Consider the following 15,817-nt stretch of genomic DNA (forward strand, 5'->3'; position numbering starts at 1 on the left):
ATTCTGCATTGTTGCACACATTTGCTGAACTCAATAAGCAGATCTGTTGTCTTCCTTTCCTAAGGCATAAAAAATAGTTCTATATATTCTTATATAAGAACAATAGCAAAACATTGACCATATTAAATTTAGCAGTTTTAGGATCTAAAGGATCTTTTTTTCCTTCAAAATAATGTTTCATGTAACTCACACTTTTCTATAGACTAGAATTGTATGTCTGACAATTTGTGTTGCTTCTTTTTAACTAACTGCTTCTTGGTACATGAAAATTGTATGACACAAAATTTTACACACTGTCTTTGAGCCCTTGAAAAAGAACAGCATAATCAAAAGAACTCTATACAAATACAAAGATAGATATTTGCAACAAAACGTATTCTCCAAAGCTAGATTGTTGTTTGTTGTTTTGTCTTGCCTCCCTTAAGAAGTATTCATGTAGCATATGAATTATTAATAAAATATTTTGGAGTATGGAGTTATGGCTAGGGTGAGGGTGAGGATCTATTGAAATAATTTAGTGTAGGAAATGCTGTTTCTCATTATGGCCCCAATGGGTCAATAACATTCTCACATTCATGAGGGAATGCAATGCTTTCATGTGAGCCTGAGAAAAGTTGTGTCTTCTTTAAAGTTAATGTGACTCTTACGGCAGCCACAACATCTCTTGAGACTCATCCAGAAGCTGTTTTAATGAATAGGAGAAAGGCTGTTGTGCAAAAGGAGTTGTTCAGAATAAATTTCAGAGAATGCCCAGCTACAGTCATGAGTCTGAAAGAGGCAAATGAGACTCAGCAGACACTGCTCTGTGGCCATTAATAACTGATCAGAAGAAGCACTAAGGTAGGAGGAAATACAGAGAAATGGGGAGCACCAAAGTTGAACAAAGTAGGGAATATTAGTTCAGGATCAACTTATTCCACAGACATTGACTGGTTATAATGATAACCCACATCGAATTGAAATAAGATCCACTTTCCAAACATATTGTTGAAGTATCAAGGAAACTAATATCAGTTCATGACTACCTTAGGGAACCTTAGACCATGGCAGCTGTCCAAACAATTATAAGTCATTGTAGTCACTTGGTTGTACGACAATCAGCCCACCTATTGTCTTATAAAAGCTTGCCAGTCCATACCTCAGTATTGTGATCATACTAATCATACTAATTCTTTTATAGATATAGATATAATATAGATCATATTTCAAACAAAATTGTGGTCTGTAATATTCAGTGTAATGGACTGAAATCTGTTTATTTGGCTACAATTATAGAATTTATTTTTCCAATAGGGTCTCTATACTAAAAAAAAGGATTGGAAACTTCAGTTCATTAAATTTGTATTTTATTAATTTTTATTGCTTTTAAAGTAATAACAGAAAAAAGAAACAAAACAAAAATACAGTACCTGTTTGCTGTTGTAACAAGATGTTATTCATTACATTCTTCACTTTTTTTTTTCTTTTATGTCATCCAGACCTAGAAATTTTTAAAATATTTTCCATGGTATTTTTGACTATATCTACAAAACTCTCAGTACCTATTTTTTCTTTCTGATCTATGGTAACCATGAGAATGTCTGTTCTCTGAAGAATTATTAGAATGATCCTATTTCTTACAAAAATACAAAAAGTCTTTGATCTTTTTTCCCTATTTAGGCTATAAGTACAGCTTATTTAGGGATATGTCTTACTTTCCATTAACCTTCTTTATCCTACATCAAAAGACTTTGTAAACAATTTCCTAAATGTTTTAGGACTTCAAATGTTCTTTGCCTTGAATATGATAAGGATATAAAGGCTGCAAACACTATGTCTTTGCATAGCTGTTTTGTCAGTTGTGCATGTGTGTTTCTGCATGTACGCCAAAGTGGCTGAGATGTGCACAAATGTGGAAAAATTACACAATGGAGCATCTCTTTCCAATCTTTGGTCCTACTTCCACATGTTGCAAAGCATCTATTTCACAGATGTAAATGCAACCAGTGTTCTACATAACGCCAACTTGTCTCTGCAGCAATTACTTTGTGTTGGATTGTATTGAGGAGGGCAGAAGAACTGCTTTGAACCAAGAGTCAATTTTTCTAGGATAGCAAATTCAGGAGAGACCCCCCCAGTGCTATCCCGTGTCTCAAGTAACCTATGATGTTTTTGCCTGGAGACAGTCACAAAGCATTCAGAAACACAAACACTGGAAAGTTTCTTTCCCCAACTCAGCAGGTTAGTTAATCTGCAAAAGTTTATAAAGGATCAACAACTATTTCTTCATGTCATCCCACCAGGAGATGATTTTTTTTAAAGAAGAGCATTGGAAATAGCATAGTCTTTTCCTGTCTAACAACCTCTCCTTCCATCCCTACTTCTCAAAGCAGATTCTTCCATTGACCTGTATTAACATTAATATTTTTAACATGATTGCAGAGTGAGTCTGAATTTGCAAATACAGGCACCATACTTTTATGTTCTGAGGCGGCAATGAAAGATGAGGCTGATGTACAAGCGAACGCTTTATTAACTTGTTAACTCTGACAGAACGGAACAGGGAACACCCCCATCTGACAGCTATTTATATGGGAAGCTGTCAGACCAATATGGGGAACCAATAGGGAACCTGTGCTTTTCCCGCCGGCCGGCAGGCACGTCTAAACCAATCAGAGGCGTCTCGGACATGAGGTGGACATGGGTAGGTGGAGGTCCTCAATGAGATGGAGTCAGAAGGGCAGGATCAAAGACCCCAATGGGCAGAGGGCAGCAACTTAGGGCATCTGCTTGGCCCATATGGCGACCTGGCTTGTGAATTAGGGAGTACAAGTAAGCAGCCAAGAACTCTGCCCAGCAAGACATTCTGGGGAAGAGTATAGGGGGAGTTGGGTGGTCTCCAGCAAGGATCCCCAGGAGTGGCTTGTGGTCAGTCACAAGGGAGAAGGGATGGCCATACAAATAGTGGTGGAAAAGTTTAACTCCCGCAACGGTGGCCAGCGCCTCCTTATCCAACTGGCTATAGTTTCACTCAGGCTTGGATAAGGTGCGGGAGTAAAACGCAATGGGGGCCTGTGAGCCATCAGGGTAGGAATGACTGAGGCAAGGAGCAAAGGAAGGCGTTCATCATACGGGGAACAGTCAAGGAGTGTTTGACAGCCGTGAGCGCACGCGCCTCACGGCTAGTCCAGGCCCATGGAGCAGAGCTGTCCAGCAGCCTGTGGAGCGGCTCCGCCAGGGAGACCTTATAGGGGATGAAGGAGGAATAGAAATTAAGGAGGCCCAAGAAGGCTTGCAGTTCGACCTTGTTTGTTGGGGTAGGGGCAGAGAGAATAGCGTCCACCTTAGATGGGGAGGGATAAATGCTGTGCTGGTCTATTAGGTAGCCCAGAAAATCCACGGCGGGAACCCCTAGCTGGCATTTGGATTTTTTTAAGCAGAGGCCGGCTGCGCAGAAACACAGCAAGACGGTCTGGAGTGTTTTGGCAAGTCCTGATCGGTCACAGGTGGTGATCAGGATGTCGTCAAAATATGGAGTGACCCCAGGAATTCCTTGGAGCAATCTCTCCATTAAGGACTGGAAAATTCCTGAGGCCACGCTGATTCCGAACTGCAGTCGACGACATTTAAAAGCCCTGCGGTGCGTGACAATTGTCTGCGCAGCCGCAGTACCGTCGTCGACTGGCAGCTGCTGGTACGTCTGCATGAGATCCAGCTTTGTGAAGATTTTGCCATGGCCCAGAGAGTGCAACACATGTTGCACTATGGGCATGGGGTAAGGGTGGGCTTGCAGGGCCTTATTTACGGTTGATTTAAAATCTGTGCAGATCTTAATAGATCCGTTGGACTTTAAAGGGACAACTATGGGGGTTTCCCAACGGGAGAAATCCACTGGTTCTAAGACGCCCTGAGACAGGAGCTTGTCAATCTCAGCGTCTACCTTAGCTTTTAGAGCAATAAGCAGGTGCCGAGACTTAAGGCGAATGGGAGCTATCGCAGGGTCTAGGTTTAAGGAAATGGGCGTCCCTGTATAGCAGGCCAATATAGGGGGAAAACATCTTCAAACTCAGAAAGGAGAGAGAGAAGGTCATCCCTGGGAACAGAGGAACAGTGGGTGGAGTGGATACCAGAGATGGAGAGACCTAAGGCAGAAAACCAGTCTAAGCCCAGTAAGGAAGCCAGGGGATTTTGGACGATAAGGAGGGGCAGACGCCTCGGCAAAGTGCCATAGGTGATAAGGAAATGGCCACAGCCAAGCAATGGAATGGGGTTCCCCTGATAGTCCCTGAGGCGGCATTTAGTGGGAGCCAGCTGGTGCTGGCATAAGTGGGGCAGCAGAGAGTGCAAGGTGTCCCAGGACATGATGGATCGTGCGGATCCCGTGTCCAGTTCCATGGAGAATGGGTGGCCTTCAAGGAGGATGGTGAGGTGAATCTTACCCCGACCCCCTACAGAAGAAGAGGCAGAGTCGATGGCCCACTCAGGGCACGCATCATCGGTGTCCCCAAGGGAGAGGCAGTTTTGCTGACGAGACGAAGGAGGTGCAGATGGGCAGTGGAAAGCCGCAGGCAGGTCAGGCAAGCGATGGTCAGAAGGGTTGGAACGGCATACGGAAGCCAAGTGACCCTTCTTGCTGCACTTATGGCACATGGCAGAGCAGAAACGGCAGGAGGAGCGGAGATGGCGCCCTCCACAGCTGAGGCAGTTCCAGCCATCCTTGTGAGAGAGGTTTTGTAACCGGTCAATGGCAAGGTCTAATTCCGACTTGAAATTGTCAGAGGCCTGTTGGTGGTGAACTGTAGAGGGAGGAAAAGATTGAGCCTGAGAGTGAGGAAGGCGGCGAAAATCAGGCGTGGACTGGTCAGCCATTTCATATGTGCGGGCTTCGTTTACAGCAATCTTGAGGGTTAGCTCAGAGCGGGAGAGGATTCCTCTATGCAGATGGACATCTCTGAGGCCGTAGATGAATTGTTCTAATAGTGCCTCATCGAGATCTGAGAACTCGCAGCTGATGGCAGCAGCCCTGAGCGCCGCCACGTAGTGGCTGATAGATTGTTCTTCAGCTTGGACACAGCAGCGGAAGAATTGGTGCCTCGCGAAACGGGACAGAGCGGGCTCATAGTGGTTTTTGAGCTTTATCAGGAGCAGGTCCCACAGCAAAGTGTGGACCAGAGTAGTGGCCGATGGAGCCCTGGCAGTAGCAAACATCTCCGGTCCACAGTAGTTTAAGAAAAATCCCCTTTTTCTGTCCAGAGAGAGGCTAGTGAGGTCATGGACTAAAAGGAAACATTCAAAGCATTCAAGGCCTCAGCCTCAGGGCAGAAAGGAGAAAAAATAGCCGCAGTAGCCATAGGAATAACCTGGTGGGGGTCCGTTTTCCCCATCCTCATCACCAGTTTTATGTTCTGAGGCGGCAATGAAAGATGAGGCTGAGGTACAAGCAAACACTTTATTAACTTGTTAACTCTGACAGAACGGAACAGGGAACACCCCCGTCTGACAGCTATTTATATGAAAAGCTGTCAGACGGGGAACCAATAGGGAACCTGTGTTTTTCCCGCCGGCCGGCAGGCACGTCTAAACCAATCAGAGGCGTCTCAGACAGCGCCATCTGCTGGCCACGCAGATTAGAACACAACACATACTGCGGACCAGTGAATAAATTTTCTATTTTCCTTCCTTTGCCTCCCACTGTAGGACCTTAAATATTATTTTAATGGCAGGTGTTTTAAAGTCTTGTAATAGAAAAAAAAATATCTAGTCAGAAGCTAACAGAGCATTAATTTTCTTTGGCCAGAGAAAAGGAGGCCAGTGTTGAAAATACAAGGATCAGATCAACATCCTATTTGCTTACAGCAATGATATGCAGCATCTAGAGGTTTTCTTGAGTAAATGGATGCTGTCTGATCAGTGAGGCCTATTATAGTGGCCATTTTAGGAGGAGACAGATCCTCTGTGGCAGCCATTTTGTGGTTGTTCCCTAGGTACTTCCAGATGTAGCTTTAGTCCAAAACTCATTTGTATACATTTTCAGTGAGGATTCAGTAAATGATGGATTGTTTTTAACAAAAGAAAAAAATATAACTTTCTGATTTATTTTAATCCATTAGATCTTTATTTCTAAAATAAAACTAAGGAATATATCCAATGGAAATATTAATAAATTGAATAAAACTAATATGGGAAAAATATATATCCATAGCTCTCACTTCATTTGTTATAGGGTCTACTAAACAGTCATCAGCTTATAATATAATAGATAGTCTTAAGGTATTGACATGACAGTGTTGCTCTTTTAAACCAAGTACATTTCATGTTATCCCAGAAAGATCCATATTATGTCAACTAGCAGCAGGATAGTAGACATTTCTTCCTTTGATTTAAGAGTTCGGGAATTTTTTTCTTTTATTTCCTTTTTGAGGAAAAAAAAAACTTGACTGTCTTACTCATGTTCTTCTTTCTTCATTTGTACAGCCAACGAAGCCATATATTACTAAATATTTTATTTTCAATTTATGATATTTTAAATCTGTGCAATCAGGGCATTCAATTCCATGGGGTAATGTGAATTCAGACAATCAAACACAGACTGTTAAAGGATGGATGGATGGATGGATGGATGGATGGATGGATGGATGGATGGATGGATAGATAGATAGATAGATAGATAGATAGATAGATAGATAGATGATGGATGGATGGATAGATGAATGGATGGAGAAAGGCATAAATTAGATACATTCACAGCCCATTCTCTTGACACATTCTAGCATTTGAATGCCAGAAGAGAGGTTATCTGATCATTTTCACCAACATCTCTGAAAAAAGTGGTTCAGATAAAATTAATGGTTTTCCATGCATTATATAATTTATTTTATTTTCTGTCCACCCATCCTACGTACCTGGCAGATAAGGATTTGGATTATAAAATAGAATTTCAGACTTTTTTAAAATAATAATGTTTCAATTATTTATTTCTGATGCTTCCAATAAAAAATGGCCAGTTTGCAACTAGAGCATGTATTTGACATATTTTAGATAGCTAAAATGGATTAAATCTAAGACACCAAAAAATGTACGTCTGTAGGCTAAACTATCAAGTTAAAATAAAAATCTCAAAAGGTAGCAGTAGAAAACCCCTTCCATGTTACTGCTAAGAAAATTACATATAGGTTCTCATTAAATCTCTGGGAGTTGAGCTCAACTTGAAGAAATCTCTATTTTTTTATTGGGAAGGATAAAAGATGGTATCTGTTTTGATTAAGGTATACATTAAAATAACATTTGTTAAAAACCCACATTATTAATGTCATATATTATAATAAGAATACAATATTCCAGAGTGCTGATGTCTCTCACCAGTATGTGATTTCACACTCAGTTCACAAACACCTGAATTCATATTGAATCCTTTTGACTTATTTTTTTTTTTATAATTACTTTCTCATTATGGGTGAAATGATTACCCACATCTCATGTTACTAATAAATAAGTGCGATAAAATCTATACTTTACCTTAATGCTATTCTAAAAATATTGTTATATTTATTTTGACTTTGTAGATGCCTGCCCAATTATTGTGAACATGGTGGAGAATGCTCACAATCCTGGAACAGTTTTTATTGCAATTGTGCAAACACAGGCTACACGGGGGCTACATGTCATTATTGTAAGTCTTAATATAATTGATAATAATTTAAACATTGTATTTTAGGCCCCAGTAGTATTTGTTTATTGAATGATTTTTTTCCAGTATTTTTTTTAAATGCATAGTGCTATTCAATTTTATGCAGTATCAGAATTATCTATGTAGCACATTCTTGGGTTTCCTTTCAAAGCTGAATATTATACTTGCAAGATTGCTGACATTCAACCCTATAAAAATCAAGCTTTTACAAGAGTCCTCACATTATAGTTGGGCAAGGGAACTCTGTCAATGTGCTATCCTGCTTACAGAGAAACATGTAACTGTGGTTTAGTGGGTTTATTAATATCCCCCCACAACTCCCTTCACCAAAAATCCAGAAGCGTTTCAATTAAGTCTAGTCACAAGCAGACCCATGCTAGTTCAAAGGGCAATGGCCAATGAGTCCACAAGGCACTTGAAAGTTTCCCAATCAAAATAAACCCACCAGGCAAAATTAAATCCATAGTAAAAGAGTTCTTGTACACAGTTCACAGTTCACGAGGCAAGAAAAGTGACGAGTTCACAAGGCACAATCCAAGTCAAGGCACAGCGTCAATCCAAAGCAAGGCAAGAATCACAACGAGTAGAAAACAGACATCTAGGAAATGAATACTTTGTTCACAGCATTGCTTCCATCTGTTTGCTGTGCTAAAGCCAGCATCTGCTGCAGCCTATCAATAATGATGAGGTTTTCTCCTCATGGGTAGTCTGGTTGACCTTCTGTGCTCCTGCCTTTTCTCTGCCCTACATGTTCTCAGATCAGTTGCAGAAGACAGTTCCTCTTCCTCCTCACTAACTGACTGCAGCTGCATGCTTTCCCTGTCTGAAGTCTCAGAGGGCTGTCCTGCTGGAGCTGTGCTTCACCCAAATCCCTCTCAGATGGCTGCTTGGAGCCAATGACCAATCCCCTTCCAGACATGCCTGGAACTGGTTCATCTTCCTCTGAGCTGACATCTAAGAGGTATCTGGGGAAGCAGCCAGGAGTGTCATCACAGTAATTATGCAACACAGTTCTAAAACACAATGTCACTTAGCAATGACAACTCTGGCAGTACCAGTTGCTATCATTACATGAGTATGCTGCAAGAACCTCACTTGATCATGATTTTTTGCCACCTTCCCCACTGATTTTTCTTGTAGGAAGGTGGCAGGGAATATCAGGAATTGCTATCACATGATGATGTGGATACTACCAAAAATTCCACAGAGCTATTATAAGTCTGCCTCATTTAGCACTATAAGAACTTTGAACAAATGGTCATAAGCCAAGGACTAACTGTAATATTCCTGATTATACTGCAAGCAGCTCATCCACACAGCCTGCTTCCTGAATTGTGAAGACACCATATTTACTTTTTCTGTGGACATGTCTTGATCTTGTAGGCAATCTAGGGTGTTTAAGTGTAGAACTCATGCTTTTCTTGGAAAACAAAAGATAGCTTCTCATCTGGACAAGACAAAGCATGTTGAGGAGTGTTAGGTACTGGTGCGATTAAGCACAGGCAATGAACCCCAGGTCGAGGTTATAACAGAGCAACCCTGTAAAGTATACGCAACGTGCGATAGATAAAGCAACCACACTGAATAATGGATAGTAAAGTAACAAAATAAACTTTACTTTTTGAAGAATATAGCAAAATCCATAAACACAGCCAAAAAGTCATACACAGAAAAAACAGTCCAATACTACCAAGATAACTTGGATACAAGTAGCAAATAACTTACACACAGTAAGTAGTAGCAACAGTAGTAACAGTTAGACAGCAGTTATCATACATCAATCAAGAGAGAGAGAGAGAGAGAGAGCAACAACATCAGCTGCAATTTAAATGCTGTAATCTACTAATTAGCAGAGCTCCTCTCTTAAAGATACATAACATGCCTTGTGCAATATATTGTCTACCCAACTTGTTGGTTACACCCTAACATTCTCCCCTTTGGGTAGATCAATATATCCACTCACAATGTAAGATGATAACCTTCACATGATGAGGTATGTTTCACTGAACTTTGTGCCTTAGTGAAGATGGTTGGAAGTTGGAAGCTGGTTCTAACCACGTCTAAGCCCAGATAATGCTTAATTTCACCCAAATTCCGGATTTTAAATTTACTCTCTAATTGTGAAACAATGTCAATAGCTTCCTGCTCAGACCTAGTAATAATAGCTATATCGTCCGTGAACAAAAGCAACAACGAGATCAAACCATTTTTCACCCGTCTAAATAAACAAGGATCAGCCAAACCTGGAATAAATCCCATAGCTTTTAGTTCATTTACTATACATCTGTTCCACTCAAAACCGGACTGTTTTAAACCATAAAGGCTCTTTTTAAGTCTCCAACAACCAGTCTGGCCATTAGAATCCACACCTGGTGGCATCTTCATATAAATGGTATGCTGCAATGGAGCATGCAGATACACTGTTTCAACATCAATATGGGTAACATTACACCGATACTTAGCAGCCCACACCAATGCTGCCCTCAACGTAGAGGCTTTCAAGCTCGGAGCAAAAACCTCATCGTAATCCCTCTCAGTTTGGGAAAACCCTTGAGCAACTAAACGAGCCTTATAAATAGCATTGCCAGCAGCATCGTTTTTAATTTTAAACACCCATCTACAGCCAATTGCACTCTCCCCTGAAGGGAGCCTAGCTTCTTCATAAACGTCCAATTCCTGTAAGGATTTCAACTCCTTCTCCATAGCTGTTTTCCACAATTTCTTTTCCTTTTCAGGATACAGCCTTAACTCTGCAAAACTAGAAGGTTCTATGCTAACTTGCAATACTACACTGGCTTGGTATCTGTCGGGTGGATGCCTGTCCCTAGTAGACCTCCTAGGCAATACAGGACTTGCAGAATCATCCTGTTCCACCTCACGAGTAGATTCTACATCTACATCTTCCTCCCTTTTCAGAGTAATAGATGGACCATCCTGATTCTCTAACTGCTCATTTGGTGTATCATGATTAACCAAACGATCAACATCTATATCATCACAAACCTTGTGAAACTCTTGTTCTAGCTTCTCCCAACCAACATGTTCTGAAAATTTAGCACTAGCACTGTGCATAATTCTCCGAGTTCCAGGTTCCCAGAACCTAAACGATCTATTATTGGAATTGTACCCAACAAAAACCATCTTCCTAGCTCTGCTTTGATCCTTCCGTCTAGTCTGTGAGGGAATATGCACCCAAGCAGGGACACCAAATGTGTATAAATAACTCAAATCAGGCTTCCTACCATGCCAAAGAGTATAAGGAATCTTACCAGTAGTTGAGTTAACTACTATGTTCAGAATATGGTTTGCACACATTATAGCCTCACCCCAAAGCTTTTCTGACAAACCAGAATCAACCAGCATAGTTCTGGTCATTGCCTGCAATGATTGACCACGTCTTTCAATAAATGAATTATGTTCTGGCCTGTAGAGGGCAGAACGCCTATGTTCTATACCAGCATTCTCCAACATTGATGTAAACCTATGATTAGTGAATTCAGACCCATTATCAGTGACTAGGCAAAGTACTTTTTTATCCATCTTACGTTCAACAAACTTTAACCATTTAGTAAAATGTTGGAAAGTTTCTGCCTTTGATTTCATTACATAACAGAAACCATACCTAGAATAATGGTCCATAATGCTGAGTATATAGCAGGCACCTCCTAAGCTAGGTTTCTTAGGGCCAATTAGGTCTGCAAACACTACATCCAGTGGTTTAGATGTCTTGAATCCTTGAAACCGGTTTGCAGGGGTAACCTTACTTTTAGCCTGGTTACAGGCATTACAGTTAAGATATTTTGAACAAGGTTTCAAATTGATTCCATTAGATAGAATAACAGTTTGACGTACCATTTTAAAATTTACATGGCCTAAACGTCTATGAAGTAGATGTATACAGTTATCATGGGGCTGTTTATTCTTATAACCAGGTTCAGAACTCGCAATATTTAAAGAGTTCTCATGTAGAATAAATAAATTATTCTCCAAATTGGCAATAACACTATTACCTTCCTTTTCAATAATGCATCTATCATTCTTAAATGTTACTGTAAACCCACATTTCACAAGGTCTTTTACAGATAATAGGTTAAATTTCATTTTAGGTACATATAACATTTCCAATTTTTCATTAATACATGGACAATAAGCTGTACCTTCACCTGAAGCCTTAATTTTCCAACCATTTGCTAAGGAAATGTGCTGTTTGCTAGCCTTCATAGTAACAAACCTTTCTTTAACCTTAGTTATAGAATGGGATGCGCCACTGTCAACCACCCAGAAACTATGGTTTACAGCCTTATCTACCTTAGCTACAATTACAGTAACATTGTTGCTTTTTCTTTTACTATTAGCAACACTCCTTTTCTTGCTATTTTTACAGTTCTTAGCAATATGCCCCTTACCACCACAAGAATAACATTTCTTAACAAAATTTACAGTTGAAAACTGTGTTTCTTCTTGTGATTGATTGTCTCTGAACTGAACTCTATCCTCTCTTCGTCTGGACTCTTCAAGCAATCTCCCGGTAACCTCAGATAATGTCAGTTCATCTCGTGAAAGAACTTCCAATGAGGAAACAAAAGAGTCGTAGCTTTCATCAAGCGATGATAGAATAATATACACCTGTTGAAGCTCAGAAAAAATTAACTCTTTTTCTTGCAAATCCTGCAAAGTTTTCTTCATGAAGTCTAAATGAGCCAACATATCACCACCTTTTTGCAAACGGGCTCTAAACAGTTTCCGTGTGAGATGAATATGAGCACCCACACTGTCCCGAACATAAATTCTCCGCAATGTGTTCCAACACCTAGCAGCAGACTCTTCGCCACGAATATGGACCAGTTGCTGGTCATTCAGTGTTAGTCCAATAATGCAGAGAGCTCTCTCATTGTCCCTGTTAAACTGTGCAATCTTCTTCGCATCCTCATTATCAGCAGGATCCCAATCTGTAACATCTGGTGGGTTCTGAACCACAAACCACAGTCCTTCTCTACGCAGAAGTAGGGAACACTTCAAGGACCAGGAAACATAGTTGGTTCCATCAAACCGGGTAATCATGGAGAGTGCAGCAGACTGTTCTTGTGCCATATTCACAAAAATAAACTATCCAAAAAGTGGTGCTTAAAAAAAAAATATGGTTAAGGCAGGGCGTCTGGGCCCATAACCAATGTTAGGTTCTGGTGCGATTAAGCACTAGCAATGAACCCCAGGTCGAGGTTATAACAGAGCAACCCTGTAAAGTATACGCAACGTGCGATAGATAAAGCAACCACACTGAATAATGGATAGTAAAGTAACAAAATAAACTTTACTTTTTGAAGAATATAGCAAAATCCATAAACACAGCCAAAAAGTCATACACAGAAAAAACAGTCCAATACTACCAAGATAACTTGGATACAAGTAGCAAATAACTTACACACAGTAAGTAGTAGCAACAGTAGTAACAGTTAGACAGCAGTTATCATACATCAATCAAGAGAGAGAGAGAGAGAGAGAGCAACATCAGCTGCAATTTAAATGCTGTAATCTACTAATTAGCAGAGCTCCTCTCTTAAAGATACATAACATGCCTTGTGCAATATATTGTCTACCCAACTTGTTGGTTACACCCTAACATGGAGGACGATGTGTGAGGAGATATAAGCACTGGTGTGTTTGCCTGCAATTTGTTCAGTGAGGTATTCTGGGGACTTCTTCCTACCACCCAAGCCCCGAGCTTAGTGTTCTTGCTCTTTGGATGCAAGGGAGAAGCTCAGCTTTAGCAGAACTTCCTCCCCACCCCACAACACTTTGATATAAGTGTTTCTCAGCCATAGCAACTTTAAGATGTGTGCACTGATATAGGCAATGCATAGCTCGGAAAATGACAAAACTGTCCTTGAATGAATGCATGGAATTGAAAATTTAAAGGACTCTATTCTAGAATTTCTGAAGCCTTCTAGGAAATTCCTTTCCCAATGGCCTCTGCTATCAAGAAAGTCCTGGTTTCTTTGTTTCTCTCTTCACCAAACATTCTTTAAAAAGCTCTTTCATTCATAGGAAGTAACCAGTTGCAGGTATGGCTTGAACCAACAGTAATTTCTGTCTGTCTGTCCTACCTTATTAAGGGTCAGATCATTAATAATGTTGAACATTTTGTATACGGATAAGTCTTTACAATATAGGTAACTTACAATGTTAGCTCTCCATGTCAGTTTTTTCTTCATAATTGCATCTTTGATTTGGCTTTCTCGAGTTATCGGTCACTAACTACTACCATTTTTCATCTGAATGCTACTGCTTAGAAAATAAAGAGAAACACCGTCCCAGCTATTTTCTTTTGATAGTTATAAATGTTGTTTACTGATGCCAAATGTTGATGCAACTTTTATTGCATTATTTTCTCCTTATTTGAGTGAGTGTTGAAGGTCTGCTGAAGATTTCAGCTCCGTCTTGACATTTGCTCATTCGTTCAAAAAGTTCAAAGTTCCAAATGATGCTCTTATATTTGTAACGGGAGATGTTCTTTTGCAGCTATATATGAACAATCATGTGAAGCTTATAAGCACAGAGGGAACATTTCAGCCTTTTACTACATCGATTCAGATGGGAGTGGGCCCCTAGGGCCATTTCTTGTATACTGCAATATGACAGGTAAGGTGATGCATTCTTTTTACTCACGGTTACAGACTCATTATATTGAAATCTAACAAACATGAAGTGTCCCTATTTTAAAGCTTGTGAGTTGAAAATACAAAGAGAGTGAAGGTGACTTCTCAGTTCAGAATATTGGAGACGAATTAGACAGGAAATTACAATAACAATAGGTTCAGACTAAGGATGCAGAAACCTGCCTGCCTTGCTTTTTGTAACTCTGACATTTTTTTTTCAAGCATGAGTTCATTCCACCTATTTCTATAACAATTTGCATTTTAATTTTTTTTACACCAAGTAAAACTGTGTCGGAATGCTTGCCTAGACATTTTTGGGCATCAGAGCTGACATACATTTTTATACATATTTTCTCTTATTTTGTACATTTTTCTCACTGACGTATGCATTTGTGTAGGCAACTTTCCATATAATATGCATTCTGATGATGTATTATATACTCTATTGTATAACTTTGTTGTAGGAGTAGCAACATATAATTCAGAAAAGTGAAAAGGCTGATAGATAATTAAATTTAGTGTATATACTGTATTAGATTAGGAAATTCGGGTGGCTCACTTGATAATAACAAGTCAACCAAATGAATGTCCTCTTATTGTTAGGTCCATATGCAAAGTTAAATTTTATATTTTGTAATGTTAGAAAACCATTTTTAAGGTTGATTTAAAAGCTGGTTTAACATTTGATGAATAAAGTATGTATATTGGCTACCTTTTTGCAGGATGGGGACAATATTTTTTTTTTACTTTTTGTTAAGTTGATTGTTTTTTGTGTACTTCCCTTTCTAATTCCCCCTCTCCATTTTGCTGTAAGACTTGTTAAGATAGATAAATAGGACAAAAGGTTTAATATTGCAACAGATCTGGATGGTAACACAGAGATGCTGTTTTAACAGAGGCTGTTTCTTATTTTTCTTTTTCTTGCCAAAATTATATTATAGCATTCCTTAATTATAAGAAAACTTGGTTTTTATTATAATGTAAAGGTGTAAAATAGCATATAGGAACAATGCAGAAACTTCTATATTGTGCACGTACCAAGGATGAAAGAGAGAACTGAATCATTTACTTGTTTTATTTCTGAAAAGCTTTGCTCTATCATTTCCTTCATTTAAACATGATAGCATATATGCAAATAAATTGTAGTATCTCATTAACTTAGTACAGAATTGAAAAAAAATATTCCAAAACACATATAAAGAATTAATCAAGGGTTTTCTTTTCTTTTGGTCTTTGATGATGTTCAGGCAGAAAGCTTTGAAGCAATCCTCCAATGCTGAGTACCAGAAAAAGGATCAACAGCTCTCTTATTTGCATTGATTCTCATTCTTCACTAAGCACCTAATTCACTCCATTAGACTACCGCAGAAGTAGACCATAGCAGTGCAGTCAAGGATAATATCATAATAACAGTGCACATTTTTACAGCATGCATTTACTGAGCAGTAAAGTTGTCAATGAATAGCCTATACTACAATCCTTCAAAATTATGTCA

General features: G+C 39.5%; 1 protein-coding gene across 1 annotated transcript in view; it reads left to right on the forward strand.

Annotated features, from left to right (window-relative positions):
* The window catches only part of CNTNAP4 (contactin associated protein family member 4), a 285,271-nt gene that overhangs the window by 212,814 nt on the left and 56,640 nt on the right, over nucleotides 1-15,817 (forward strand). The window contains exons 11-12 of the mRNA XM_081943209.1: nucleotides 7,542-7,648; nucleotides 14,186-14,305. Of these exons, the coding sequence (XP_081799335.1) occupies nucleotides 7,542-7,648; nucleotides 14,186-14,305 (227 nt within the window). The remainder of the gene's footprint in view (nucleotides 1-7,541; nucleotides 7,649-14,185; nucleotides 14,306-15,817) is intronic.

Source organism: Natrix helvetica, assembly GCF_964273705.1.
Source record: "Natrix helvetica genome assembly, chromosome: 2".
In the NCBI taxonomy this organism is placed as follows: domain Eukaryota; kingdom Metazoa; phylum Chordata; class Lepidosauria; order Squamata; family Natricidae; genus Natrix; species Natrix helvetica.